Below are 27,190 nucleotides of genomic sequence, written 5' to 3' on the forward strand. Positions count from 1 at the left end.
AACAAAGAGGATTACTAGTTAGATAATATGGCCTTGGTGATAGAAATGATGCAAGACCAAAGACTTACTTCTTCATTGCGAATACCTTTTTTAAACAACATAAAACATGACTATAGAAATAGACCTCACCAGATGGAATACACATAAATCAAATTGGCTACATCTGTGGAAAGACACAGTGGGGAAAATTCCACATGATTAGCTAAATTAAGATAACAGATCATCAACTGCTTATATGCGTGTTTAGGCTGAAGTAGAAGAAAATTTAAACAAGTCCACAAAAGCCCAAAATACATTGCATAGTACTCTTTTGTGTATATGTACCATAGTTGCCTGGTGTGGCACTGTGAGTTAATACGCTGGACTTCAATGTCGTTTTGAACCAAAAGGTCAGCAATTCAAGCTCACCAGCTGCTCCTTGGAAACCCTATACAGGGTCTCTATGAGTCAGAACCGACTCCTCGGCATTTATGTACTATAGTTTGATTATCCCATCTTCCATTGATGGATATTGAAGCTGTTATTGAAAATAGTGCTACAATGAATATCGGAGTGCGTGTATCTTCTCGTGTCTTGGCTTTTATTTCTTTTGGATTTATACCAAATAGAGGGATTATTGGTTCATACGGTACTTCCATATCCAGCTTTCTAAAGAAGCACCACACCATTTTCTACAGTGGTTGAACCACTTTACAGTCTCACCAGCAGTATATGAGGGTCCCAGTCTCTCCCCACCCTCACCAACATTTGTTTCTTTTTTGAACTTTGCTGTTTATGCTGTTGTGATATGATAGCTCGTTGTTTTGATTTGCATCTCTCAAATGATTAATGGCCACTAACATATCTTTGTATGTTTGATGGATGCCTGAATGCCTCTGATGAGACCTTGGTTCATGTTTGATTAATGATGGTTACTAAAAGGTCATTTTGCTTGATTATAAGAAGAAAGCGCACATAAAAAACCGACTCCTTGAGCCAAGCCTCCAGGCACTGGCAGTGTATCTTGAAAGTCACCAAAGTGAAGAGTTAAAAAAGACAATGAGGAGATGGTGAGAAGGCAAAAAATTAGGAAAGCCAGGATTAAAAACATCTTTGAAGCCAAGCTATTAGTGTTTAGAGGAGATGGCTAAGGGTTGTTTTGTGTCATAATGATTAATTGTTGTTGTTGATAAGTGCCTTTTTGAGTCAATTCCAACTCATAGCAATCCTGTGTAGTGTTTCCAAGGAGCAGCTGGTGAGCTTGAGCCACTGACCTTGTGGTTCAAACTGACCTTGCGGTCCAGCACATTAACCCACAGCACAATTAGATGACAGGAAATGGGTCCCAAGATTCATATAGTAGGAAGGGTTAATTTGTGACAGTGCTTTATTAGCATCATTGCAAACTCAAGCCAGGGACTAGGGGCATTAAAAGGAAAAAGAACTGAGTGGATTCCGCGTAGAAATACTGCTGTAGAACATGTATTCAGTGAATTCAGCAGTAGATACAAGTAGCAATTATGTGCCGTTAGGAAGAATAAGATGCAACATTTGGGATTAGCGAGACCTCATGATGAATGGCAGAAAAGACAGCCTTTGAAATTGGATAGACTGAACCTGAAAAGGGAGTAATTAGGGAGGAGGTAAGAGCGTGAGCGTCTCCTGATGAATCCAGCCGTAGGCTTACCTCATTTATGGCACTTTGCTTTGTAGATGCTGCATTTTAAAAAAAACAAAAACAAAAAAAAACTGAAGGCTTGTGGCAGCCCAGTGATGAACAAGTTTGTCAGAGTCATTTTTCCAGTAGCGTGTGCTCACTTCGTGTGTGTGCCACATTGGGGTCAATCTGACACTGTTGGAGACTGTTTCATAATGCTATTGCACACTTTAAAACTAAGTAGAGTGTCAACGTAGCTTTTATATGCCCTGGGAAACCAAAAGAAATTCATGTGACTCACTTTCTTGTGCTGGTCTGGAACCGAACCCATGTCTTCTTGGTATGCCAATACAAGGATTCCTGGTGTGGTGCTCTAGGACAAGCACAGGACTGCTAACCACAAAGTCAGAGGTTCAACCTACCAGCCGCACCTCAGAAACTCTTTACATGGTCGCTATGAGTTGGAACTTACTCATAGCTCTTCACACCACCAATGCCTGTACAAACTACATAGCTTTGAGAATTTTGTTTGTTAAATAGTAAAGGGATCTTCATATGATGATTGTATAATTTAAATACAGGGGAGCTCAAAAAGTTCATGGAAAAATGTAGCTAAAAGATAATGGAATTTCTTCCACAAGCTTTTTGAAGCCCCCTAATATGTTCTTGGAGTCCTGGTGTGGCGCTGTGGGATGATGCGCTCTACCACAAGGTCGGTTTGAACTGCAAGGTTAGTGTTTCAAATTCACCATTCGCTCTTCAGAAACCCTGTACAGGGTCACTGTGAGTCAGAACTGACTCAACGGCACTTACTGACAACAGCGTATATTCTTCTCCCAGAAAAATCTGTTGACTATAGAAACAAATGCCATAGTGTTAGGGTGCGTCACAGGTCCTAAGATGGAGAATTGAAGTGAGTGTATGGATGATGATGGAACAAACTGTGTTGTAATGGAAAGGGTTCTGCCTATCAGATGGAGTGAAGAAGGAGCCAGTAGGTGGTGGAAAAGAAGACTTCTATGCCCCTGCTGTAGTGACAGATTGAGCACCTGCAGAACGGATCTGTCACCATCATATTATGGTACCACAGCAGGACTCCAAACATGTAGTCTAATAAAAGTAATAAAAGAATTGAAAAGTCACCTGAAAGATGTCCAGTCTATGCACACATCATAACTGAAAGATACTTTGTAGGGGCAGGGAGAAAAATGTGGATTAGGATTAGGAAATGTAGATTACCCTATAAATTGCTCTTCTGGTTGTTAAGTGCTGTCGAGTTGGAACCAACTCTTAGTGACCTTCTACACAACAGAACAGAATATGCCCTGTCCTTCTCCAACCTCACAATCACTGCTATTCTTTAGTCATTGTTGCTGCCACAGACTGTGTCAGTCCATCTCGTTGGGAGTCTTCCTCTTTTTCTCTGACCCACCACTTTATCAAGCAAATATCCTTCTCCAGGGACTGGTCCCTCCTGATAATAGGTCCAAATTATGATCTAAGGATCATTCTGACTGTACTTCTGCCGGCACAGATTTGTTTGTTCTTTTGGCAGTCCGTGGTACTTTTAGTATTCTCCCCCAACACTGTAACTCAAATGCATCATTTCTTATACAGTCTTCCGTATTCATTGTCTAACTTTTACATGCATATGAGGCTGTTGAAGATACCAAGGGTTGGGTCAGGCGCACCTTCCTCCTCAACCTGACATCTTGCTTTTGAACACTTTAAAGAGGTCCTGTGCAGCAGATCTGCCTAGTACAGCACGTCATTTGATTTCTTGACCGTTGCTTTCATGAGTATTGATAGTTGATCCAATCAAAATGAAGTCTTTGACAACTAATATCTTTTCTTCATTTATATGGATGTTACTTATTGGTCCAGTGGTGAGGATTTTTGTTTTCTTGACATTGAGGTATAACCCATACTGAAGGCTTGTGGTCTTTGATGTTCTGTAGTACGTGTTTTAATTCCTCTTCACTTTCATCAAGCAAGGTTGTATCATTTGCATATCATTATTCATCTTAATCTACATTTTTCTCCCTGCCCCTAAAATGTATTTTTCAATTATGATCTGTACATAGACTGAACATCTTTGGGGTGACTTCAATTATTCTACTCCTTTGACTAGACTACATGTTTGGAGTTTTGGTGTGGTGCCATAAGATAAGCACTCGACCTGAAGGTTGGTTTGAACTTCAAGGTCAGCAGTTCAAACTCACCACCCGCTTCTCAGAAACCCTATAGAAGGTTTAGGCTTTTTAGGAGTCAGAACAGAGTTGATGGCACTTAACACCAAGAATACATATGTTTGTTGAGATCAGTGTTAACTATTTAAGTTGTTTATAGACCGCAGGTATCAAATCCATGTAAAACCTTTGTTGTGAAATGTCGCTGAGTTGGTTCTAACTCATAGCAAACCTATAAAGGGTTTCTGAGGCCGTAAATCTTGAAGCCTGCTTGTATTTCACAGTCCAGTGTTTATCCTATCGAGTCACCATGCCCTCCATATAAGATCTTTCTATAATAAATGATTTTGAAACTCCAATGATCTCTTGTAGGTAAGCTTCAAATCATACTTGTAAGACTGTGAGTTTTATATGTAACCTGTTGAATCACTAATCAACTCTGTATAGCAAAGACTGCCTTGAAGATTGTAGATTTCTTTGTGACACTGAATTTTCCTGTTTTTATTGTTACTAGAAAGGACCTAGAGTAATACACTGATACTGATTGCTGCTCTGTCCTTACAAATCCCATCATCCTAACTCAGCTGCATAATGAACTCACCATAAACAGAAAGCCCAAAGCTTCGCTTTCCTTTACTTTGTATGGTTTTGCATAGATCTGCCTATCTGTGTGTCTCCATGGCCTTTCCCTCCTTGAATGCTCCTGCTGATCCATGATGTTTGTTTCAGTGTCTGTTTTAACCTCAACACTAAAAGGTGCCCTTTCCACCGCACAGGTAGAACAAGTTGTGATGACTCTCTGACTTTTTTGGCTGCACACAGAAGACCATTATTCTTCTACAGTCATTGAGCTACATGGCATTACAGTGAACAACAGTTTAGCAAGTTAAAGAGGAGACACTGTTCGGAGATCTTGCTATTTATTCTTTTAATAATGAAGAGAGGACTTTAGGATTCCTGGATTTTTCTGTTGTTAAAGGTCTGAATTTGCAAGTCATTAAGGAAGACGCTCAAGTTTGGGTGGTGGTGGTGGTGTGCCACAGACTCCATTCTGAGTCTCAGTGACCCTGCTTAGGGTTTCCGAGGCTTCTTTACAGGAGCAGACACTCTCATGTTTCTCCCACGGACTGACTGTTAGATCTGAATTACTGACTTGGCGAATAGCAGCCCAGTTCATAATCCACTGGGCTCCTAGGGCTTCTTCCAGTTTGGGTTGTTGTTAAGAGCTGTCAGATCGGTTCTAACTCATAGCAACATTGTATACGGTTTCTGAAGAGCATCTGGTAGGCTTGAACCACCAACCTTGTGATTCAAAATGACCTTTTAGTCCAGTGCTTATCATATAGCACCATACAAGATTGTCGTTGTTGTTGTTAAGTGCCGTTGAGTTGATTCCAACTCAGAGAACCTGTATATGGTTTCCGAGGTCCGGCTGGTGAGCTTAAACTGCTGATCTTGTGGTTCAAACCGTATAATGCAGTCTAGCGCATTAACTCAAAATGCTACATCAGGACTAGTATGAATAAAAATCTTGAGACCTTCCAGAAATCTTTATCACTACATTAATGGTCAGTAGACCACACTTGTTGTTGTTGTTAGGTGCCATCAAGTTGGTACTGACCCATAGCGACCTTATGCACAGCAGAACGAAACACTGCCCAATCCAGGGCCAACCTCACTACTGTTGCCTCGTTTAAGTCCATCGATGCTGCCACTTGGCCATTCTATCTCGTTGGGGGTCTTCCTCTTTTTCTCTGACCCTCCACCTTACCAAACATGATTCCGTTCTCCAGCGTCTGGTCCCTCCTGACAATATGTCCGAAGTATGAGAGACCAAGTTTGGCCATCTTGGCGTCCAAAGAATACTCTGGCTGCACCAAAACAGATCTGTTGGTTCTTTTGGCAGCCCATGGCACTTTCAATATTCTCCTCCAATACCATATCTCAAATGCATCAATTCTCCTATGGTCTTCCTTATTCACTGTCCAACTTTCACATGCATATGAGGTTATTGAAACTACCATGGCTAGGCCACACTTAGAGAATTTAATTTCTTTTCTCAGTACTAACAGATCCTCTTTTAGTAAACGTAAGGACATGGCAATAATTTATTAATTATAGTGGCTTTTTTATAAAAGTATGTAATATTTTAGTAAGTGTTGTTGTCAAGTGTCATTGATTTGGTTCCAACTCATTGTTGTTAATTGCCATCTAGTTGGTTTCAACTTACAGAAACCCTGTATAGGGTTTTCGAGGAGCAGCTAGTGAGTTTGAACCACCAACCTTGTGGTTCAAACGGCCCATGATGTCCAATGCTTATCCTGCAGCGCTACACCACAACTCCTTATAGTTAGTAACTAATTATTATGACCTTAGTCAAAGTGAAAACCGGTCAGGATTGCAGATTTTCTTTTCTCTGTGATTACTGTTTAGGTGTATAGTGATGGTGCTCAAACTGTATAATCTCAGGACCCCTACACTTCTAATTATTGTAAACTCCAAAAACTTTTCTTTACATGTTACATCTATTAATATTTGTAATTTTGGAAATAAAACTTAGAATTTAAAAAATATTTACTGATTTTCAAAAATAATAACCAAAAGCCTTTTGTGTGTTAGCATAAATAACATTTTTAAATAACTACATATATTTTAATTTAGACTGAAATTTTTTTTCCTTTGCAAATGTCTTTAAAATACAGTATTATATAGACTGTAGTTGTATTATCGGATGTGCTTCTATGTTTTAATAGACTTTAAAAATAAGGCTGAACAACTTTTGACACTAGGAAGCACGGTGGCTCTTTAGGATAAGCACTGGGCTGTGAACCGCAAGGTTGGCAGTTCAAGCCCACTAGTTGCTCCAAAGGAGAACGATGAGGGTTTCTGCTCCCACAAAGATTTACAACCTCAGAAACTGTGTTTGATCTGTGTAAGTCAGATCGACTGTGGCAGCACGTAGTAACAACAGCCTTTGATACTACATCAGAACCCAGCAAGAGGTGGTTATTTTAGTTGTGGAGTGGAATCTCTACCCATAACCATAAAAGTTTTGTACTTTGTTTCATTAAAATCCATTGCTTTATCTACATTTTCAATGAATCTTTTACTCATGAATTACTTTATGACAGCATTTGGAAAATACTAATCCAGTGAGTCATTCACATCTTCTAGTTTTGACAGATTTTATTATACAATGTTTAAGGAAGTTAATACTGCTGATTCTCATCAGTAATGTTTGTAAGTGTAGGGAAACTGTCAGGCTCAATATCACACAGAAAAATTGTTTAGAATTCTGATTTTTACCTGATAGCCAGATTTTGTCATATAAACAAAGATTGCCATTTTCTTTAAAAGACAGTTCCCACGTCATTCATTTTTGAGAACTTACCAAATTCACCGGCCTAAATGATGAATTTTTTCAGTCATTCTTTTAAGGAAAAATAAAGTGGCTAGAACAATTCATAACTTAAATGATTGCATAGGTACTTTTCTAGAAATAAGCATCAAAATTAGGTGTTTTTGCATACATTATATTTTTTCAAACTTAATAATAAAAGGACATGTATGCAGAAGTAAAGATTTCCGATTTGTCTGCTTCATCAAGGCCGCTGTTAAGTATATGGGAGGCCCTTTACTGTGTATGGGTGGCTGTGAAGTATACAGTCACTAGCACAGTCTGGTGCCATGCTTTGAATTCATGCTGAAATGATGCCAAGGTTTATCCACACACTATTGCTCTTGGGCCCTCAGGGCAAATGTCAGACATCAGGGCTTGATGTCGCAAGCCTTTTGGAAGGTTTGAAGGACCTATCAGGGGTCCCCAGACTGTACTCGCTAAACAATAACTACAACAGAACCGCTGTCCCTGGCTGGCGCAAATGGTTAAGTGTTCAAATCTTACTGAAAAATAGGGGCTGTCGGCAAGCAGGGTTAGCAGTCTCCTTCCAAAAAGTCACAGCCATACATTAAATTTAGTTGTGCTAACAATTTAATTTAGCATAACAAAATTAAATTAAATTATTTGCATTTTATTAAAATACTGTAATATGTATATTCACTCTCCGAAACCTATGTTGTTATTGTTGCTGTTAAGCGCCACTAAGACAGTTCTGACTCATAGCAACCTTGTATGGTTTTCTGAGGAGTGACTGATAGGTTTGGGCTGACAACCTTGTGGTTAGCAGTCCAGTGCTTATCTTACAGTGCCAATAAGTAAACAGGACCTTGTCTAATATATTACATCTGAAATCTGTATTAGCACAGATGTATTATGGTTTGTCATTAGTGAGATAAGCTTTAGGCTATCCTCTTAAAATTGACAAAAGTACAAACCTGAACTTTGAAAGACTAGATATCATCGTACTAGGGAAAAATAAAAGTAATTCCTAAGAAAGTAGCAAAGTTAAGGTTTGAACACATGTCTGCCTCAAGGCCTTGGCCTTTTTATTGTACTTCATTATCATACTGATTTTTTTTTTTTTTTTATGTCCCAGGTTTTTCCCTGTTCAGCTCATAAAGAACCCTGAAGAAATCTGTCATAACTAAGCAATATTTTTCTGTTTTTGTAAGAGTAGGTTGTGTGATCAGCCTCCCTTCCCAGACATGCCCAAGTAGCATTGTGTGGTCTCAGATTGAACACCGCACGGTGTGAAAGGTGTATGAGGTCTGGCAGTTACATCCTCCATGGCCTTCGCACATTGTCCCGGTGCTGATGGAGTGCTGGTGTGGCGCTGTGGGTTAAGGCACCAGACTGCAAAGCCGTTTGAACTGTAAGGTTGGTGGTTCAAGCTCACCAGCTGCTCCTTGGAAACCCTATCCAGGGTCGCAATGGGTTGGAACTGACTCAGTGGCACTTAACAACAACAACAACAATGGAGGAGTAAGTCAAATAATGTCTTTGTAAGGGTCAACGTTTTGTCTTCTGCACTGTGTTCAGTGAAGGCCCTATCTATTATATGTGTAAGGGATGACATGAGTCCAGAACTCAAGAGCACAAGTGTAACAGTGGGAACACCATTTGACTTTCCACAGTCAACGGACATTTCAGAAACATCAATCTGCAGTGAATTGTACATTTACACCGACAGAGTTCTTTACCACAGAAAGTTTGAGAAACTCTGGTCTAGACTTCAGATTAGAAGACTGCCATGAATTTCTCTCCTGAGATTTGAATTTGTTGTTTTTTTCCTCTGCTTCCCAGTGTCCTTTCATTAAAAATTAGAATTTTGGAGACCTTTGTTTTTTCATCACCTCATTTTCATTTGATACTTCAAAAAACATACAAGGAACTCATTATATTTTGAGCATGTTTCACAGTGTGTTTTTCCGCACTAAGAGATGAACCTGTTATAATAATTGGCATGAAAACATTAAAATGAATATAAAGTTTGGACTTTGAACTGTGAAAAATAGATAATTTGACTCCAAATGTGATGTCATGTTGCTGTTGTTGTTAAGTGCCATGGAGTCCTTCCTGACTCATAGCAACCCTGTATAGAGTTTCCAAGGAGCGGCTGGTGAATTTGAACCGCGGACCTTGCAGCTTAAACTGACTTTGAAGTCCAGCCCATTATCCTTCAGCGCCACACCAGTACTCACGAAATCAGTAAAATGAGTGTAAGGTTTAAACTTTGAACTGTGAAAAATAGATAATTTGACACCAAACTAGTTGCATGGATTTCCCTTGGACTACTCACATTAAATCACAATGGTTTATATTTGTAATTTAAACTAAGCTTCTTAGAAATTTGGTATTACTTAAACAACAACAACAAACCAACCCACTGCTGTCCTGTCAGTTCTAACTTACAGTGACCCCAGTGGACCAAGTAGAACTGCCCCATGGGGTTTCCAAGGCTGTAAATCTTTATGAAAACAGCCTGCCATCTCCTCCTCCCAGAGACGACCTCCTGGGCCTGATCACTCACCTTAGCAGTCGGCAACCAAGCACTTGAACCACGCACCACTAGGCCTCTTCCAAATTTAGCATGGAGTTTCATAAAAATCTTGTCATTGTTGATTCATTAATAAATATGTTCCTGTGGACTTTGTGCTAAGCAATGGAATACTGGTATTGGAGTGGTGGTCTCATGGAGCCTGACTAACGATAAAGACTGACAGGCGAGAAGTGATTTAAAGTTTAGGTCTTAGTGTCAAGTGACTTTCAAGAACGAAGGTACACTCCCGTTGACCTGGAGATGAGAGAGAGAAGAGGAAGGAAGGGCTGGTTTCCTGTTCCCTAAGAGGGTCAACGGGAGTGTATCATACTGTTGAATGATTTGATGGTAAGATTCGTAATGTAAAACATTTACTGGAGACAATTCATAGAATGTAAAATGGATTATGTAAGGACCTCTGGTAGCGTAGTGGTTACAAATCGTGCTTTTAACCTCAAGGTTGGCAGTTCGAAACTACCAGTTGTTCCGTGGGAGGAAGATGAGATTTTCTGCTCCCGTAAAGATTTGCAGCTTTGGAAACCCTGTGCAGGGTCACTATGAGTCGGAACCAACTCCATGGTACTTAACAATAACAAGATGGATTATGTAGACTATAAACTGTGATTTTAAAAGTGTTAGTGATAAGGAGAAAGATAACTGGGCTTGTTAAAATAAGCCTGCCCACAGCATTTCAGACAATAGAATAGTCCAGTGTTCTATTATCCAATATTATAATAGACAGATTTCCCACTGCAGTAGGCACTGTTCCCTATGTCTGGTTTTGTCTGGAGTCCTGTGAGCCCCTTCTACAACACTGTGCCAGTGACCAGTTGGCCTCTAGTTTTGGTGATATTTAAAATGCACATTCGACAAACACTGTTTGGGGTACCTTGCTAGCATGTGAAGGTGTGAAGGTAAACTCTTTGCTAACAATATACAGGAGAAGTAGATAAGCAAAAACAGCAGAGCATGGTAAGAGCTGAGTAATGGCGTGCACAGTGTGCTCAGGCACACAGAGGAAGGCCACTCAACTCTGTCTGGATGGATGGGTCAGAAAAGGGTTTCTAAGAAGATGACAACTGGACTGAGTTTTCAAGGAGGCTAGCCTTTACACAGACAGTGAGGGGAGCCGATGGGCTTCCAAACAGGAGTCCCCATCAGGTACTTAACCTTGCTTATCCATCACTTTTCTGTCATTGGAGGCTCATGTGTTGTTTCAGCAGAGCTTCCCAACCAAGATGGACTAGGAGTAAAACCTGGCAATCTACTTCTCAGAATCATCCAGTGTAAACTCTGTCACAACAGTCTGGTCACATAACACACAGGGTTGCTATTAGTCAGGTGCTAACTGGATGGCCACTAACAACAACATATCCAAGTCAGTAAACAGTGTTTACAAATGTTGTAACAATATGAGCTGCAGGTGATTGGCACTAGAACTAAAATAATTATGGGTATGAAAAAGAGTAAATAGGTTCGAGAAATCCTAGAAGATAAACAGGATACATTAACAAAATTTTGGATTGTTTCATCCTATGGCACGTTATCGAACGTAGCACCAGTTGAGGTGGTATGTTGGCTAACATCAGTGAGAATGATGCAGGACCAGGCGATGTTGCGTTCTATTGTACATAGGGTCCCTGAGTTGCAACTGACTTGACAACCCATAATAACAAAAAACCACATTTTGTAGCTCTGGTGGTTTAGTGGGTTAACCGTTGGATACCTCCTAGCCACAAGTAGCTAACACCTACCTTATAATCTGTCAGAGAAAGAAAAGGTTTTCTGCTCCCTTAATGATTTACAGCCAAAGACACCCTCAGAGTATTCTGCTCGGCCCCATAGAGCACAGTGGGTCTTGGTGCGTAGACCGCATCTCACCTTCCTGTGCTTCAGCCCCACTGACCTGTAGTTCTTCAGCTACACAAAGATTATTTCTTACATAGGGGTCTTTGTAAAATCATCCCTGCTATCTAAAATGTGTATCTTTTCCCCCATCCTTTGCTTGAGCTAGTGCAAACCATTACTATACCAGTCTTCATTCTCTCTCAGATCATTTGGGTTTGTTTCAGGGTCTTTCTAGACTACTGGGTCTGACAGAAACTTCTCTAACCCTTCAGAGTAGTCCGTCTTTCTACCTATTTTACTTTCTTCAAAACACTTAGGGCGATGTTTCTGTCTAGACACGGTTTTATTCCCAGTAGCACCAGTGCTCAAAAACTGCAAGGGAATGAAAAGATCATATTGTGGAACTGAGTGAAGCAGCGTTGTTGTAGTTAGGGGTTTTTGAGTAGAGACGGGATGGTTCTTTTCAATAAAGACGGTTCATATGAACGCACACAGGGAACTTCCATTCCATCCCCCTGAGGTCACGGATATCTTAAAAATTCCAGTTAGAATTCTAAATCTCCTAAATTCCCACCTCCCAGCATGGCTATTTCAAGGATGAGTATCATGGTTAACACCAAATAGCACTCAAAGTGATTCTTCTTAAATTCTACTTAAAGTAAGAGAATGAGGAATATATTGCATCTAGACTGTATTATAAAATCAAAAGAGTAGCCTTTTACTTTAAAAAATAAGCTATATTACTCACTCCCATAATTTACATATTAACCAGTAGTAATGCATATCCCTAGAACTTTTAACAAAATTTCAAGTACCAACAAAAATTTTTTAAGTTTGTAATTATAGTTTTATAATTTTCACTGATTAATGTTAAGATAGGGCCCTGGAAGATGCACATGGTTAAGCACTTGACAATTACCCAAAAGACTGGCAGTTCAGACATACCGAGAGGCAGCTCTGAAGACAGCCTTGAAACCCATGGAGTGGTTACACTTTGCATGCAAAGTCTCCATGAATTGGAATCTTCTCGGCTCTGACTGCCTGTGACAACAGCAGTGTTCAGACAGAATCTCTGCATGGTTCTCACCAGTAGCTCATTAGTCTGGTAACCAAGCAGTTAGCAGTTTGACTCCATCCAAATGCACCTGGGAAGAATGAATGACCCTGGTGACCCTTTTCTAAAAATCAGCCACCAAACCCCACAGTTCCACCTGACACACCTGGCCACCAAACCCCACAGTTCCACCTGACACACCTGGCCACCAAACCCCACAGTTCTACCTGACACACCTGGGGTTGCCCTGCACTGCACTCAACTCAGTGGCAGTTGGGTCTTACTGTGAAAATGTTTAACTTTATTTTATCATTTTACTTATGACTAATTTTAAGCTTTGGACATTGTAATGAAGAAAATATATCCCATGGGGATTCATAGGTTGTCTGTTTCTCACTAGGCATTTAGTCACTCAAACAATGTTAAAGAAATAGCACATAAAATAGGAAACAAATATGAAAAAGAACATAAGGGCATTTATGGATGAACTTGACAGCTGCAGCTAATATTTTTATGAAAAGAGACAAATCATTGTGGTGGCATGCTGACTGACAAAACTTTAAAAGTATTTCCCCTCTGTCAGTCTATATATTTTAGTCCCTTCGTTTTGAAAGGGAGTGCAGTGGCTCTGTAGGACAAACACCGGACTGCTAACCACAATACCATTAGCTTTCTGCCCACTCAAAGATTCACAAACTTGGAAACCCTATATGGGGTCGCTGTAAGTCAGTACCAACTCACCAGCACTTCACAACAACAAAGTGTAGAAAAAAGTACAGTCAGTGTGTGTTGTCACACAGTAGACTCATAGAGACTGCCCTATAGGAGAGGGTAGAACTGCCCATAGGGCGTCTTTCTCCCTTGGACCAGCTGGTGAGTTGGAACCACCTACCTTGCAGTTAGCAGCCAAGCAGTTGTAACCAGTGCACTATCAAGGCTTCTTCAAAGATTGTGGTTGTTCAGAGCCCTCAAGTCGGTTTGACTCATCACAACGCTGCTGCATAGTGTATCCAAGGAGCAGCAGGTGAATTTGAACTGCCGACCTTGCAGTTCAAACCTACCTTGTGTTCCAGTGCTTTATCCTGCAGTACCACACCAGGACTCCAAAGGTTACTGAACAAAAAATGCCTTGGCTTTTAAGGACAATTTAACCCTTACCTGCATGCTGTAGTGTTAAATAAGACTCTACACTTCTCACCTACCCTATTAAAGCTCCATGGATGCTTGTTGGTCGCTGTGTATTGTAATGTAACTCAGTGCCTTGTGGTTCTTATAGATTATTTCTTCTTTGTTATTAGTGATGGTGGTGATTGCTAAAAGTTGATTATATGAAAACACACATGCCAGCCCATTCACGATATCCAGGTTGTTGTTCAGTCTCACAGTGAGTGACCCTGTATAGGGTTTTTGAGGAGCAACTTTTGAGTTTGAATTGCAGTCAAGTGCTTATCTAGCAGCACCACACAAGGACTCCTGATATCTGAGGAGACCTAAGAAAAATTCATGGAAAAATGCCATCATCTTTCAGTTCCATTTTTTGACAAACTTTTTGACACCCTCACATACTACACGTACAATTCTCGGTTCAGCGCTCCCACTGTGTGTGGTACTTCTCATTCCTCTCTCTGTTATTTCTGTTTTTAGTTTCATGTTACATTTCAAGATATAGAAGAGAAAATATAGATCCTATTTATTCATCACGTGTCATAATAAAATTCATGGGGTGGTGGTGGTTTTGTATGATGTTGAGTTGGTATACATTGAAGGTAGACTCAGAGTTACCCTCAGTAGAATTTCTGAGGCTGTACAGGTGTAAATCTTTTGGGAGCAGAAAGCCTCATCTTGCTCCCATAGAACAACTGGTAGATTCAAATTGCTGACCTTGAGGGTAGCAGCCCAGTATAGCTCCACTATGCTACCAGAGCTCCTTAACAAATAAAATTATGTATGCTTTCCTGACCACAGACCTATATTCACAGGATGCTGACAAGTTGAAAAACTGGTTTTAGTTCTAGCCGTGATAGCATTTCAGACTCTTGTAACTTCGCTGGAAAAATGATATTACTAAATCAGTTTATGGGCACAATATGTAAATGGTAGTACCATAGCATTTTTATCCATTTGTTTTGTTCTGTTAACAATCCTGAGTCTGTCCTAACTATACAGCAGGTACTCTTCATGACACTGCGGGGATTCAGTACTTAGCATCACTACCAGAAGGTCCGGCACTGGCGAGGTTGACATTTGATGAACGGACTGACAATAAGAAAAATAGATAAATTAGTGCTTACTGACAAATGCTGTGGGGGAAAGAAAATCCAGGGAGGAAGATCAGGATACATGAGAGTGTGGTTTTAATTAGGGAAATATCATACACACACGTATCTGTCCAAATTTCAAATATTATGCGTACATATACACACATACCTATCCAAATTTTAAATAGGTAGACTGTTTATTTTTTTTTAAATGGAGTCATTTACCCTAATATTAAATTTACTTAGAAATTACATACCTACACCACTATCAGTCTTCGGAAGTAAGTTTCTGTTAAGTTGATTTGTTCTTGTTTTAAATTAAAATGAGACAAAAGTTATAGGTCTTAACCGTTTCTTTCCACATACCACAATAAAGGTGACAAGCCTTCAGAATGGGTGATAAAGACAATTTGATGATGGTGATAGTGATCGGTACTGTGAGGATAAGTAAAAAAATATGGCCACAAAATTATCGAAACCAACAAAAATGTCAAAATGTGAAGCCATTGTTTCTTGACATATCGTCCATCTAGGTGTGTACACTTCTGAAGGTACTGTGTCTAGCTCTCAGGCCCCCTCCAAGAAGAATGCAGCACTGTTTGACACCACATCAAAATGGCAGTTTGGACATTATCCCAGAAGGACTCAAATTGTCTTCCTTTTATATGTCCTTTGAGTTCTGGGAACAAAAGCAAGCCTCAAGGGGCAAGATCAGGGCTGTAGGATGTATGCAGTAAGGTTTCCTAACCAAATTCTCATGGGACAATCCTTTACCCTGGAAGAATGAGTAGATGTGTTTTTGTTGTTGTTGTTAAGTGCCATGGAGTCAATCATGACTCATAGCCACCTTATATAGGGTTTCCAAGGAGCGACTGGTGAATTTGAACAGACAACCTTGCAGTTCAAATAGAACGTGTGGTCCAGTGCATTAACCACAGCACCACACCACACCATTGTAATGATGGCAAACTTTCCTTGGCTCAACTTTTCTAGCCTTTTCCTCACCGATACAGTTTTTCATTTTCTTAAAACTTACTGTAATAAGCTCTGTGGTTGTCCTGTGCCCTTTGAGAAATGATGTCAGGATGGCCCCTTTGAAATTTCAAAAAACAGTCCCTATAACAACAACAACAACATAACCATCAGAGCTGACCTTTGTGCCTTGATTTGACTGGTCCAGAGAACACTGAAAATTCACTGGGCTTTCTTTTTGAAGGTGTCCTAAGACAAGCTTATTACTGAGAGAACATGTCTGCAGCTGTCCACTGATCACAGTTGTTGGTATTAGATGCCATTGAGTTGGCACCGACTCACAACAACCCTGTCTATGCACAACAGAATGAAACTCTGCCCAGTTGCGTGCCAACCTCACAATTGTTGCTAAGCCTGTGCCCTTTGCTACCCCCACTGTACTCTTGTATCTCACTGGGGATCTTCTTCTTTTTCTCCAACACTCCACTGTACAAAGCATGATGTACTCATCCAGGGACTGGTCCCTTCTGACAGTATGTTTGAAGTATGAGAGATAAGTCTGACAATCCTGGCTTTCAAGGAGCACTCTGGCTGTGCTTCTTCCAACACAGATTGGTTTGTTCCTTTGGCAATCCATGGAACTTTAAATATTCATCTCCTGTACCATAACTCAAATGCATCAATTCTTCTATTGTCTTTCTAATTCTTTGTGCAACTTGCATATGCATATGAGGTTACTGAAATCACCATGGCTTTAATCAGGTGCACTTTAATCCTCAATCTGATATCTTTGCTCTTCAACACTTTAATAAGACCTTGTGCAGCAGATTTGCCTAATGCAATACGTCTTTTGATTTCTTAACTGCTGCTTCCATGAGTGTTAATGATCTAACTGAGCAAAATGAAGTCTTTGACAACTTCAATCTTTTCTCCATTTATATGGATGTTGTTTATTGATACAGTGGTAAGGATTTTTGTTTTCTTTACATTGAGATGCAACCCATACCAAAGGCTGTGCTCTTTGATCTTCATCAGTAAGTATTTTAAGTCTTCTTTGCTTTCAGCAAGCAAGGTTGTATCATCTGTATAGCACAGGTGGTTAATAAGTCTTCTTCCAATCCTGATGCCATGTTTTTCTTCATAGAACCCAGTTTCTCAGATTATATGCTCAGCATACAGATTGAATAAGTATGGTGAAAGAATAAAACCCTGGCATACACCTTTCCTAATTTTAAACCATTCGGTGTTCCCTTGTTCTGTTTAAGCAGCTGCCTCTTGGTCTGTGTGTAGGTTCCTCAGGAGCACAATTGAGTGTTCCATAATACTCATTCTCCACAATGTTAGATCATATGCTACCTCTTTGAAATGGTTTAATATTGACCATTTCTTTTTGTTACAGCAACTCTTTGTGTTCCTCCCATCTTCCTTTGATGCTTCCTGCATCCTTCAATATTTTGCCCATAGAATCCTTCAATATAGCAAGTTGTGGTTTGAGTTTTTTCTTCCGTTCCCTCATCTTGACAAATGCTAGTATGTTCTTCCGTTTTGGCTTTCTAACTCCAGGTTTTGTATATTTTGTTATAATATTTGACTTTGTCTTATCAAGCTGCCCATTGGAACTTTCTGTGCAGCTCCTTTGCCTCCTCATTTCTTCCATTTACTTTAGCATCTCTACAGTGGAGAGTAAGGTTCAGAGTCCCTTCTTACATCCATTTTGGTCTTTTCCTTCTTTCTTGTTTTCTTAATGACCTTTTGCTTTCTTTTTGTATGATGTTCTTGATGTCATCCCACAACTCTTCTGGTCGTCAGTCTTTAGTGTCTAATGCATCAAATCTGTTTTTGAGATGATCTCTCAATTCAGGTGGAATATATTTAAGGTCCTATTTTGGCTTTTGTGAACCTGTTTTAATTTTCATTAGTGTTTGCCTGAACTTGCAAATGAGCAATAGATGATCTGTTCCACAGTCTGCCCTTGGCCTTGTTTTGGGTGGTGATATGGAACTTTTCCACCATCTTTTTCCACATATGTAATAAATTTAATTTCTGTTTATTCCATCTGGTGAGGTCCACGTGTATAGTCTTTTATGTTGTTTAAAAAAGGAGTTTGCAATGAAGACATCATGGTCTTGTAAAATTCGATCATACTGTCTCTAGCATCATTTCTATCATTAAGGTCGTATTTTCCAAATACTAATCCTTTCTCTTAGTTTTCAATCTTTGCTTTCCAGTCACCAGTAATTATGAATGCATCTTGATTGCATATTTGATCAATTTCAGACGGAAGAAGTTGGTAGAGTTCTTCAGTTTCATCATCACTGGCTTTAGTTGTGTTAATTTAGTGCTGTTGACTGGTCTTCCTTGTAGAAAAATGGATATTATCCAATTATCAACAGCATTGTACTTCAAGACAGATCTTGATATGTATGTTCTTGTTGATGAATGCGATGACATTCCTCTTAAATTTGTCATTCCTGGCACACTAAACCATGTAGTTGTCAGAATCAAAATAGTCAATACCAGCTCATTTCTGACACTGATGCTGACAGTATTCCACTACTCTTCATTAGGTTTTCAGTGACTAAATATTTGGTAGTACTCCGTCTCTCCTTCTTCCTAGTCCGTCTTTGTCTGGGAACTCAGCTGAGACCTATCCATTGTGTGTGATCCTGCTGGTATTTAAAATACCAGTGGCATAGCTTCCAGAATCATAGCAACGTGCAAACCACCACAGTATGACAAAGTGATAAACAAGTGGTGGATAGATCACAGAGACGTGGGTAAGCACATTGTTTTGGAGTAAGTCCTGTATTATGAACCAGAATCCTAGCAACAATATTTTTTTTTATTTACTCTCTTGTGATTATGGGTTTACCATGGTTGACTGTTGTTATTGTGTGCCCTCAATTAGCAATGGGACAGGACATAGAAGAGCTGCCCCCTAGAGTTTTAAGGCTGAGCTTTTTTCTAGTGGAGCAGGTCATTAGTTCTTTTCTTCTGCAGTGTTGGGCAGGTTTTAACCACCAACCATTTGTTTAGCAGATGAGTACTTAATCATTGTGCCACCAGGCTTCTTCCTCAGCACTATAAATATATTAATTAGTAATTTTCAGATACTGGATACTACCATTATATCTTCATTTCATAGATGAGAAAACCAGCCAATAAGAGGCTAAGCAACTTGTCCAAGGTCACTCAGAAAGTAAACCCAAAGTTGAGATTCAGATACTATGTAGTGGTATAGTCCAGAGTTTAGCTCCTGGATTCAAAGGTTTAGTAAATGGAAAAGCAGGGAGTAACATCATTAGCATTTGGTGAGGAAGGAGATAGTTATACTGGTCTTGCAGCAAGTGTAATAAAGCTTTTTAAAAATCATAAATGAAGAAATTTAAGAAAATTATATATAGAGAAATTTAAATCATTGGTATGAACTACTATAAGAAACTTCCCTATCAACAAGTGGGAAGACACATATGGCAGATCAAAAACTAATACCCCAAACTCTTACAAACAAGTAAGAAAGGAATGGTTAATGTAATCAAAACATCTTTAAGAAGTATGAGTAGGCAAGCCAAAGAAAAAGAAATCTACTGGGACCTAGTGTATAGAAGATACATAGAGTAGTTTTTAAAAGTTGGTCTAGATAAATTTAGATGTAGATGGAATGCTGACTGATAAGGAGACACGGAGCAGATACATTAAACTGGTAACAGAGTTGGAGGACTGATTAGAAGTAGCATACAGACAGCAGCTGGTAGATGCTATAGAGCTCTTGCATCCATTAGGCAAAGCTAGTGTGAAACCACACCAACCAAACTCCCAAGAGACAATTCAGCCCTACAAAACCATGGCTTGAGTGCCTTTCTTCTAAATTCTCTCACAGAAAATGTATAACTTGTGTAATTCTTAATGCTTAGGTGAGAAATTGACTCGTCGCATACAGTGGATGTCTTAGTGCATCGTGGAATTTCGGTTGAGAAGGTCTACTTAGAATTGGAAGCTAAGGGGTGTATTCAAGAGACTTAGCAGTAGAAAACCAGAAACAATTTTGTTTTTGGTAATTTTACATAGAGGATACAGGGAAAAGATCTAGAGACCAAGGTAGGAGGTATAGGAGTCAAATGTGGTCAGTGTTCAGTAGATTAATTTTCAAGGATGCAATGTAAAGGTCCACATGCAAGTATTCAATTCTGTGATGTGTAATAACGTTAGATATTAAGATCTTGTTACTTTGCTGAGCAAAACAAAAAATGATACAGGAGGAAAATAACTTGTCTGTACCGTGCCATATATAATCTTACTCTTGCATTTCATTTCCAGGGAGCCGTTTATTATTTTATCAGGTGGTTTATCATATGACACTGTGGGAAGAAGACCGTGTTTAACAGTCATGCACGGGAAAACTACTGCTGTGCTGGAGATGGACTACTCAATCGTTGATTTCCTGACACTCTGTGAAACACCATACTCAAATGGTAAAGCTCTGCATCCTTTAAAGCCCACTCTCTGTCAATACCCACCTAGCATTATGAACAAAGACCTTCATGTTATCCAAGTAGTGTCCCTATATCCCTGTGCTGGTGTCGTTGTGTGACGAGATGCTGCCTTCCTAACCTTGTACATTTCATTTTAAGAAGTGAACTTTGCTTAGTAGACTTTATCTCTGTAATATTTCATGTTCATACTCAGGATATATAATGCTATTCTTTTAAAGAAACTTTTTAATAATATATCATGTTCATACTCAGGATAAACAATGCTATTCTTTTTAAAGAAACTTTTTAAAAATTCTATAAAATATTAGTATATATGATTTCAAAAATTAATTTTTTTCTTAGTACAATTCCCGTTCATTTGGTCTAAAGACGCAGTGTACCTTATAGTTGGCAAAAACAGCCACATAAAAATTATCCTATACAGATATTACAACTTTATAATATAGTAGTAGAACTGTGTTGGATTTCTATGAAAGCTAATGATAATCATTCTTAAGGGTGTTTAGATTTAAATTTTGATTTTAATTGACTACATTTCATCTTGGAATAATACCCTAGAAGTTATTGTGAGCCTTTGTGCTGTGGGTTAATGCGCCAGACTGCAAAGCCGTTTGAACTGCAAGGTCAGCGGTTCAAGCTCACCAGCTGCTCCTCGGAGACCCTATACAGGGTCGCTATTGGTTGGAACTGACTCGATGACAGTTAACTACAACAACAACAACTTTAATTTTGAATGGAGCATTGAATAGATTTAACTCATGTCAAACAGACAAGTTTTCAATTATATGAAGTGATCATAGAATTAGAATGCTAAATGTTATATAATGAAATAAAATACACACCAAGAAAGATATATATATATATATATATATATATGATTGAATTTGCTCATCTCTTGCGTATTTGAAACCATTATTTGTGCTTTGTTTTCCAATTCCAGATTTTCAAGAACCATATGCTGTGGTGGTTCTTCTTGAAAAGGATTTGGTACTTATAGACCTTGCACAAAATGGGTAAGAAATAAAATTTGGTGAGCAATTTTATTAATATATAGTAATAAAAGGGAAAGCAAGAAAAAACGAGATTAGCTGTTTAATGCCTTTGAAAACTCTCCATTTATGTCTTTAACCCTTGACCACTTTTAGTGCTAGAATCACATTTCAAATTAGCAGCCAAATTTTCTAATTGTGTGAAAAGTACAAAATCCCTATTTTTAAGTCAAAATTTGTTGTATTTCTAAAATTTCATATGATTTAACCTGGTCCTTGGAGATCCTGGGGCATACAAAAATCACCGTGTTCCCATCACAGTTTACTCCACATAAGGTCTCCCTGCTCTTTTCTCTGTGGAGGTCTGACAGGCAGCACAGTGCACTACGAGCTGGCCTGCTAATAACGGGATCAGCAGTTCGAAGGTGCCAGTCCCTTCGAAGGAGAAAAGATAAACACTTTCTGCTTCCATAGCATTTTTGCAGCTTCAGAAACCCTCTGCAGAGTCTTGATGAGCCAACAACAATATTACCTGTAATAATTCCAACTTTGGCTCATCTATTAAATAACAATACCATTGTGGCATAAAGAAATTTGAAACTGTTATTTCTGCTCTATTTTTAGCATAATTTTCTTATATGCTTTTTCCTTTAAGTAAGGTTTTTCAAACAGTGAGACTTTTCATATTTAGTTTTTTCGAGCTGACCTTCGAAACTTTCTATGCTGAAGACATATTTAAATCAAAAGACCACACTATTCCAGTAACCTGTGACAACAAGTCTTCATTTTATTTAGCAAGAGTATCAATTAAATGCATAATAATAGAAGTGTTTTAGCTAATGATTCATGAAATATAATCATTTCACTCATGAGAAGGATATTGCCATTTTACTAATGCAAATTTTCATTTGTAATTTGTCTTCTGTGTTTTCATATGTATGTGGAAGTTGACTTTATTGTACCATCTGTAAAGGAATTTTAGGAAATTTCTCTCTTTTATTTATTTTTAAAATCATTGTCAGTAGCTTAAAATGTCTTAAGTTTTCCCAATTAGCCAGTTAGGAGTTTTAATCTGTTTCTGGTTTTCCAGATACTTTAAAGTTACTACTCTTGTTTTAAGGACTTTAAAGCCAGAAAACAAATACCTGGAAAGCATTCAAAATGGGAATATACTTTAGATTACTTAAAATAAAAAAGTATCAGATTAAATTTTGGACTAGATATTATATTTATTGAAGGAAAAGGGAAGATTGAAAATTTGTATTCCCTCTGTCTCTGTAAGGGCAAAGTATTTGTTTACTGAGAGCATTACAGCTGTTTGAATTCTGCTTCTATAACTTTCTAGTTGGCATGCCTTTGTCACGTTACTCCCTTAAACCTTTGTTCTTCTGTAAGAAATGATCCGTGTCATAAGTTTGCTAAAAAAAAATAAAATAAAAAAGGTAAATGAGATAATTATATGTGAAACACTTAAGTTTCCTGTTTGGTACATGGTGCATAGTAGTAACTGAAGCCTTTTTATCTACCATTCTAATTCAGCATCTTTCATTATAAAAATATCTCATTTGTTTACATATTGCATGAATTAAACCACTTTGATCTCAGTGTTAGAATTTTATGATTTCTAATTCTATAGACAAAAAGCATATTTTCCTAAAAGTTAAAAATGTAAATTCAGATAAGCTGTCATGCTGACCTTCAAAATATGTTAATTTTACTTAACTAAGTTTAGATAAATTTTTTTTTCCACCCCAAATGTTGCAATAAATTTTAAAAATTGATTGTTGTTGTACTCAGGGGTTAAAATCCATTAAATTCATAAGTAATTTCCTTTTGCTTTCTCTTATTGTTAAAAGCTATCCAATATTTGAGAACCCTTACCCTTTGAGTATACACGAATCCCCTGTGACATGTTGTGAATATTTTGCTGACTGTCCTGTCGACCTTATTCCTGCACTTTATTCCGTTGGAGCTAGACAGAAACGGCAAGGTTACAGCAAAAAGGTATTGAATATACATTCCAGTATTTAATGGTCTGTTTTCAGTGTTTTATGTTTACCATTGGTGATAACTTTTCTAGACAAAGTATAGAGAACATTGTTTTCAAGGCAAGACATGTTCACTGTTTGTATACACATATACATGTATCCTATTTTGATGGAAACAGTACCTGTTTTTAATATATAATACATATATACACACATGAGAGAGCGCTTCATAAAAACCATGAGAAAATTCCATTATATTTTAATTCCACTTTCCACAAACAGAATGTTTATTCATATGAAGACTCCCGTGTGTATGCATTGCAGTGGGTTAATTATTGGGCTGATAAACAGGACTGAGAACTACAAGGTCCGGGTTTAAACCCACCAGCCACTATGAAGGAGAAGATAAGATTTGTCTGCTACTGTAAAAACGTACAGCCATGAAAACCCCACAAAGCAGTTTTACTTTTTCTTATAGGGTCACTGTGAGTTGAAATCAATTTGATGACAGTGGGCTGCATATGCCAGGGGGCTTAAAAAGTTCACGGAAAAAATCCATTATAATTGAATTCCATTTTTCCTTGAACTTTTTGAAAGCTTTTTTTTTTTGTGTGTGTGTGTGTAGGCATATGCATATCTATAAAGACATACAGGATGCTTGGATATTGTATTTTACAATGTTCTTATATTTATTTATTTTAGGAATGGCCTATCAATGGAGGTAATTGGGGATTAGGTGCTCAAAGTTACCCAGAAATAATTATCACTGGGTAAGTAAAAGTCTGTTTTCACCTAATAAATCAATAGCAGCTAATTATATTTGTCTAACGAATCGGGCTGTGAAACTTACGGTCAGCAGTTTGAAACTACCAGCTGTTCCGCAGAAGAAAGATGAGGTGTTCTGCTCCCATAAAGATTTATAGCCCCGGAAACCCTATGCAGGGTCGCTATGAGTTGGAACCGACTTCACGACACATAACAACAACAATAACAAGACTCCATGAACATTAATCGGGCAGTAGAGCTTTGCTTTATAATGTTATTGTTATTAAGTGCTGTGGAGTTGGTTCCGACTTACAGTGACCCTGTAGATGGTTGCTGAGGTATTCAGTCTTCATGGGAGCAGAAAGCCTCATCTTTCCACCTAGATGTGACTGGCAGGCTCAAACCACGGACTTTATGGTTCTCAGCTCAGTGCTTCTCGTTTGGAGCCACTACATGCTCAATTAATCATATAGTAGGAAATAAATTATTGTCAGCAGCCAGCCAGTTTGCTGTGGTTTTTACCTTTTTTCTTCATTTTCATGATTTTTATTCTTTTTAGTAACAGACTGGTGAAGAAAAACTTACAATGGTTATTTTCTGTACTTCATTACAGTCTTAACTTATGTTACTTTTGATAGGCATGCCGATGGGTCACTTAAGTTCTGGGATGCTTCTGCAAGTAAGTATTTTGAATAATTATTGTTACATGTTACACAATCATTGCTTTTATAACTCCTGTTTTATAACTGTATAGCCAGTGCTGAATTTGAAATTTTTGAGGCTATAAATTGAATTCCTGATAATGAAGTATATGAGTTTGTGAATAAATTCATATGACTAAGATAAGATAGATTAAAAACATCATATCATTAAGGATATTAGAAAATCAAGAATCAAATCCTTTTTTCATATTTTTGATTCCTAGCACATAGATAAGAGAAGTGGGAATATGTTTCAAATCAACAGAAATTTTAAATGCTTGATTGTTAACTGATGTCGTACAAGTTTATAATTTGAAATACAATTTGTGGTTACATAGTAGCAATAAAAGAAAGAAAGAATGGTTTTAATGGCTGATGTTTGTAAAACGTATATGGCAAACATTCAGTGAAAATCTAGTTAACTCATGATATGTTTTATTGAATCATGTAACAAGGTGTAAGCATAATATATAATGCTGCCTATTCCAAAGGAAATATTTAGAAAAAATTTTAGGAAGCAAAATGTATTTGTTTTTAAATTTTTCATTGTGTTATCTACATTTGTTTTTTTAAATTATTTTGCTACTTTTTGTAGTTTATCTAAATTAATCAATATGGTAGACTTTTTGTTGTTTTTGAGAGTACAGGAATGAATACACTTTTCATTTTATTAGTGTACAAGTGTAATAAATGGAGATTAAGACTGAAAATAAGATTTGAGCACTTTTCCTTACATAGTATGATTAATTAAATATTATTCTGCTTTTTGTATTATAATATCTAACATACATTATCTTTGTTCTAGTAACTCTACAAGTATTATATAAACTAAAGACATCTAAAGTATTTGAAAAATCAAGAAATAAAGATGATAGGCCAAATACAGACATTGTAGATGAAGATCCATATGCCATTCAGATCATCTCCTGGTGTCCAGAAAGTAGAATGCTGTGCATAGCTGGGGTTTCAGCTCATGTCATTATTTATAGATTCAGCAAACAGGAAGTCATTACAGAAGTCATTCCGGTAACAGTTTCTTAATTATTATCAGTTTCAGATATCTGACATTTTTAAATATGTGGATTATTTAGAAGACTCTTTGTAATCGGTTTTGTCTAAACACCCCATTGTTTACTTTGGCATGACTACTGTATTTTTCTTTGCTCGTTGTTTCACTGACGTTTTAAGTCCTTAAGTTGTGACGTGTTTATTTTAGGAAAAGCTAGTATGAGTATGTGCAGTACTCCTTAACAGACAGACCGCAAGTGGCTGGCTCTACTGAACATTTAGCTTCTCGTGCTTTGTTGTTAAGTGCCATTGGGTCAGTTCCGACTCATAGTGACCTGTATACATTTCATGGCTTAGGAGGTTACAATTTCTAATTCATTTATATTTATCACTAAGCTTTTAAAGCAGGGTGGGGAATGTCCCACAAAATCATATGGTCTGGCCCTGCCAAGGCAATCCTAGGCAAGACTCAAAATTAATAAATCTAGGAGCATATCACAGGTTGTTAATGAGTCTTCCTCCAATCCTGATGCCACGTTTTTCTTCATAGAACCCAGCTTCTCGTATTATTTGCTCAGCATACAGGTTGAATAAGTATGGTGAAAGAATACAACCCTGTCTCACACCTTTCCCAATTTTAAAACATTCAGTGTTCCCACGTTCTGTTCGAGCAACTGCTTCTTGGTCTAGGTACAGATTTCTTAGAAGTACAATTAAGTGTTCGGACATTGTTTCGTTCTGCTGTGCATGGGGTCGCTATGAGTCGGTTCTGACTCTATGGCACCTGACAACAACAACAACAAGGAGCTTTTTTCAACATAAATGTATATTAAGCAGTATTATAAATATCAAATAAAAGGCCCTTGGCAGAGAAAAGGTTCCCTAGGCCTGTTCTAGAGGAAAGCTTTCTCTTCTGTGGGCTTGACGGGAAGATCCTTGTTTCTCTTCAGCTTCTGTTCTTCTCTTTCTTGGTAATCTTCATGTGACCAGATGTCCCCATCCATGCTTCCTTGCTTCTTTGCCTAATCTGCTAGCTTGTATCTCAAACATAATTGATTTTAAGACATACCATACACTGAAATGGTCTAATTAACATAACAAAAATTATTTCCAACAGCTATAGGAGTTAGTATTCCAATTATATTTTGAGAGGATACAATTCATTCTTTAACAACCAGAATCTAGTATATTAGCCAGAGTGCCATGCATTTAAAAATAATAAAGCCATGCTTTCTGAAATCATTACACACAGTTTTAAAAAGACAAATAGCAACTTTTTTTCCTTGCTAAATCCTTACCTTTAAAAATCTTACTAAATGTTTACATGTAAAAATGTTCTTTCACCCAGAT

The 27,190-nt window shown here is 38.0% G+C and overlaps 1 protein-coding gene across 2 annotated transcripts in view; it reads left to right on the top strand.

The window, feature by feature from the left end:
* The window catches only part of STXBP5 (syntaxin binding protein 5 (tomosyn)), a 209,563-nt gene that overhangs the window by 108,892 nt on the left and 73,481 nt on the right, over positions 1-27,190 (top strand). For both annotated transcript variants that reach the window (XM_006872055.1, XM_006872056.1), the window contains exons 10-15: positions 20,214-20,368; positions 21,330-21,402; positions 23,235-23,382; positions 24,069-24,136; positions 24,770-24,810; positions 25,638-25,858. In XM_006872055.1, coding sequence (XP_006872117.1) covers positions 20,214-20,368; positions 21,330-21,402; positions 23,235-23,382; positions 24,069-24,136; positions 24,770-24,810; positions 25,638-25,858 — 706 coding nt within the window. The remainder of the gene's footprint in view (positions 1-20,213; positions 20,369-21,329; positions 21,403-23,234; positions 23,383-24,068; positions 24,137-24,769; positions 24,811-25,637; positions 25,859-27,190) is intronic.

The sequence above is a fragment of the Chrysochloris asiatica genome, unplaced genomic scaffold (genome assembly GCF_000296735.1).
Source record: "Chrysochloris asiatica unplaced genomic scaffold, ChrAsi1.0 scaffold00182, whole genome shotgun sequence".
In the NCBI taxonomy this organism is placed as follows: Eukaryota; Metazoa; Chordata; class Mammalia; order Afrosoricida; family Chrysochloridae; genus Chrysochloris; species Chrysochloris asiatica.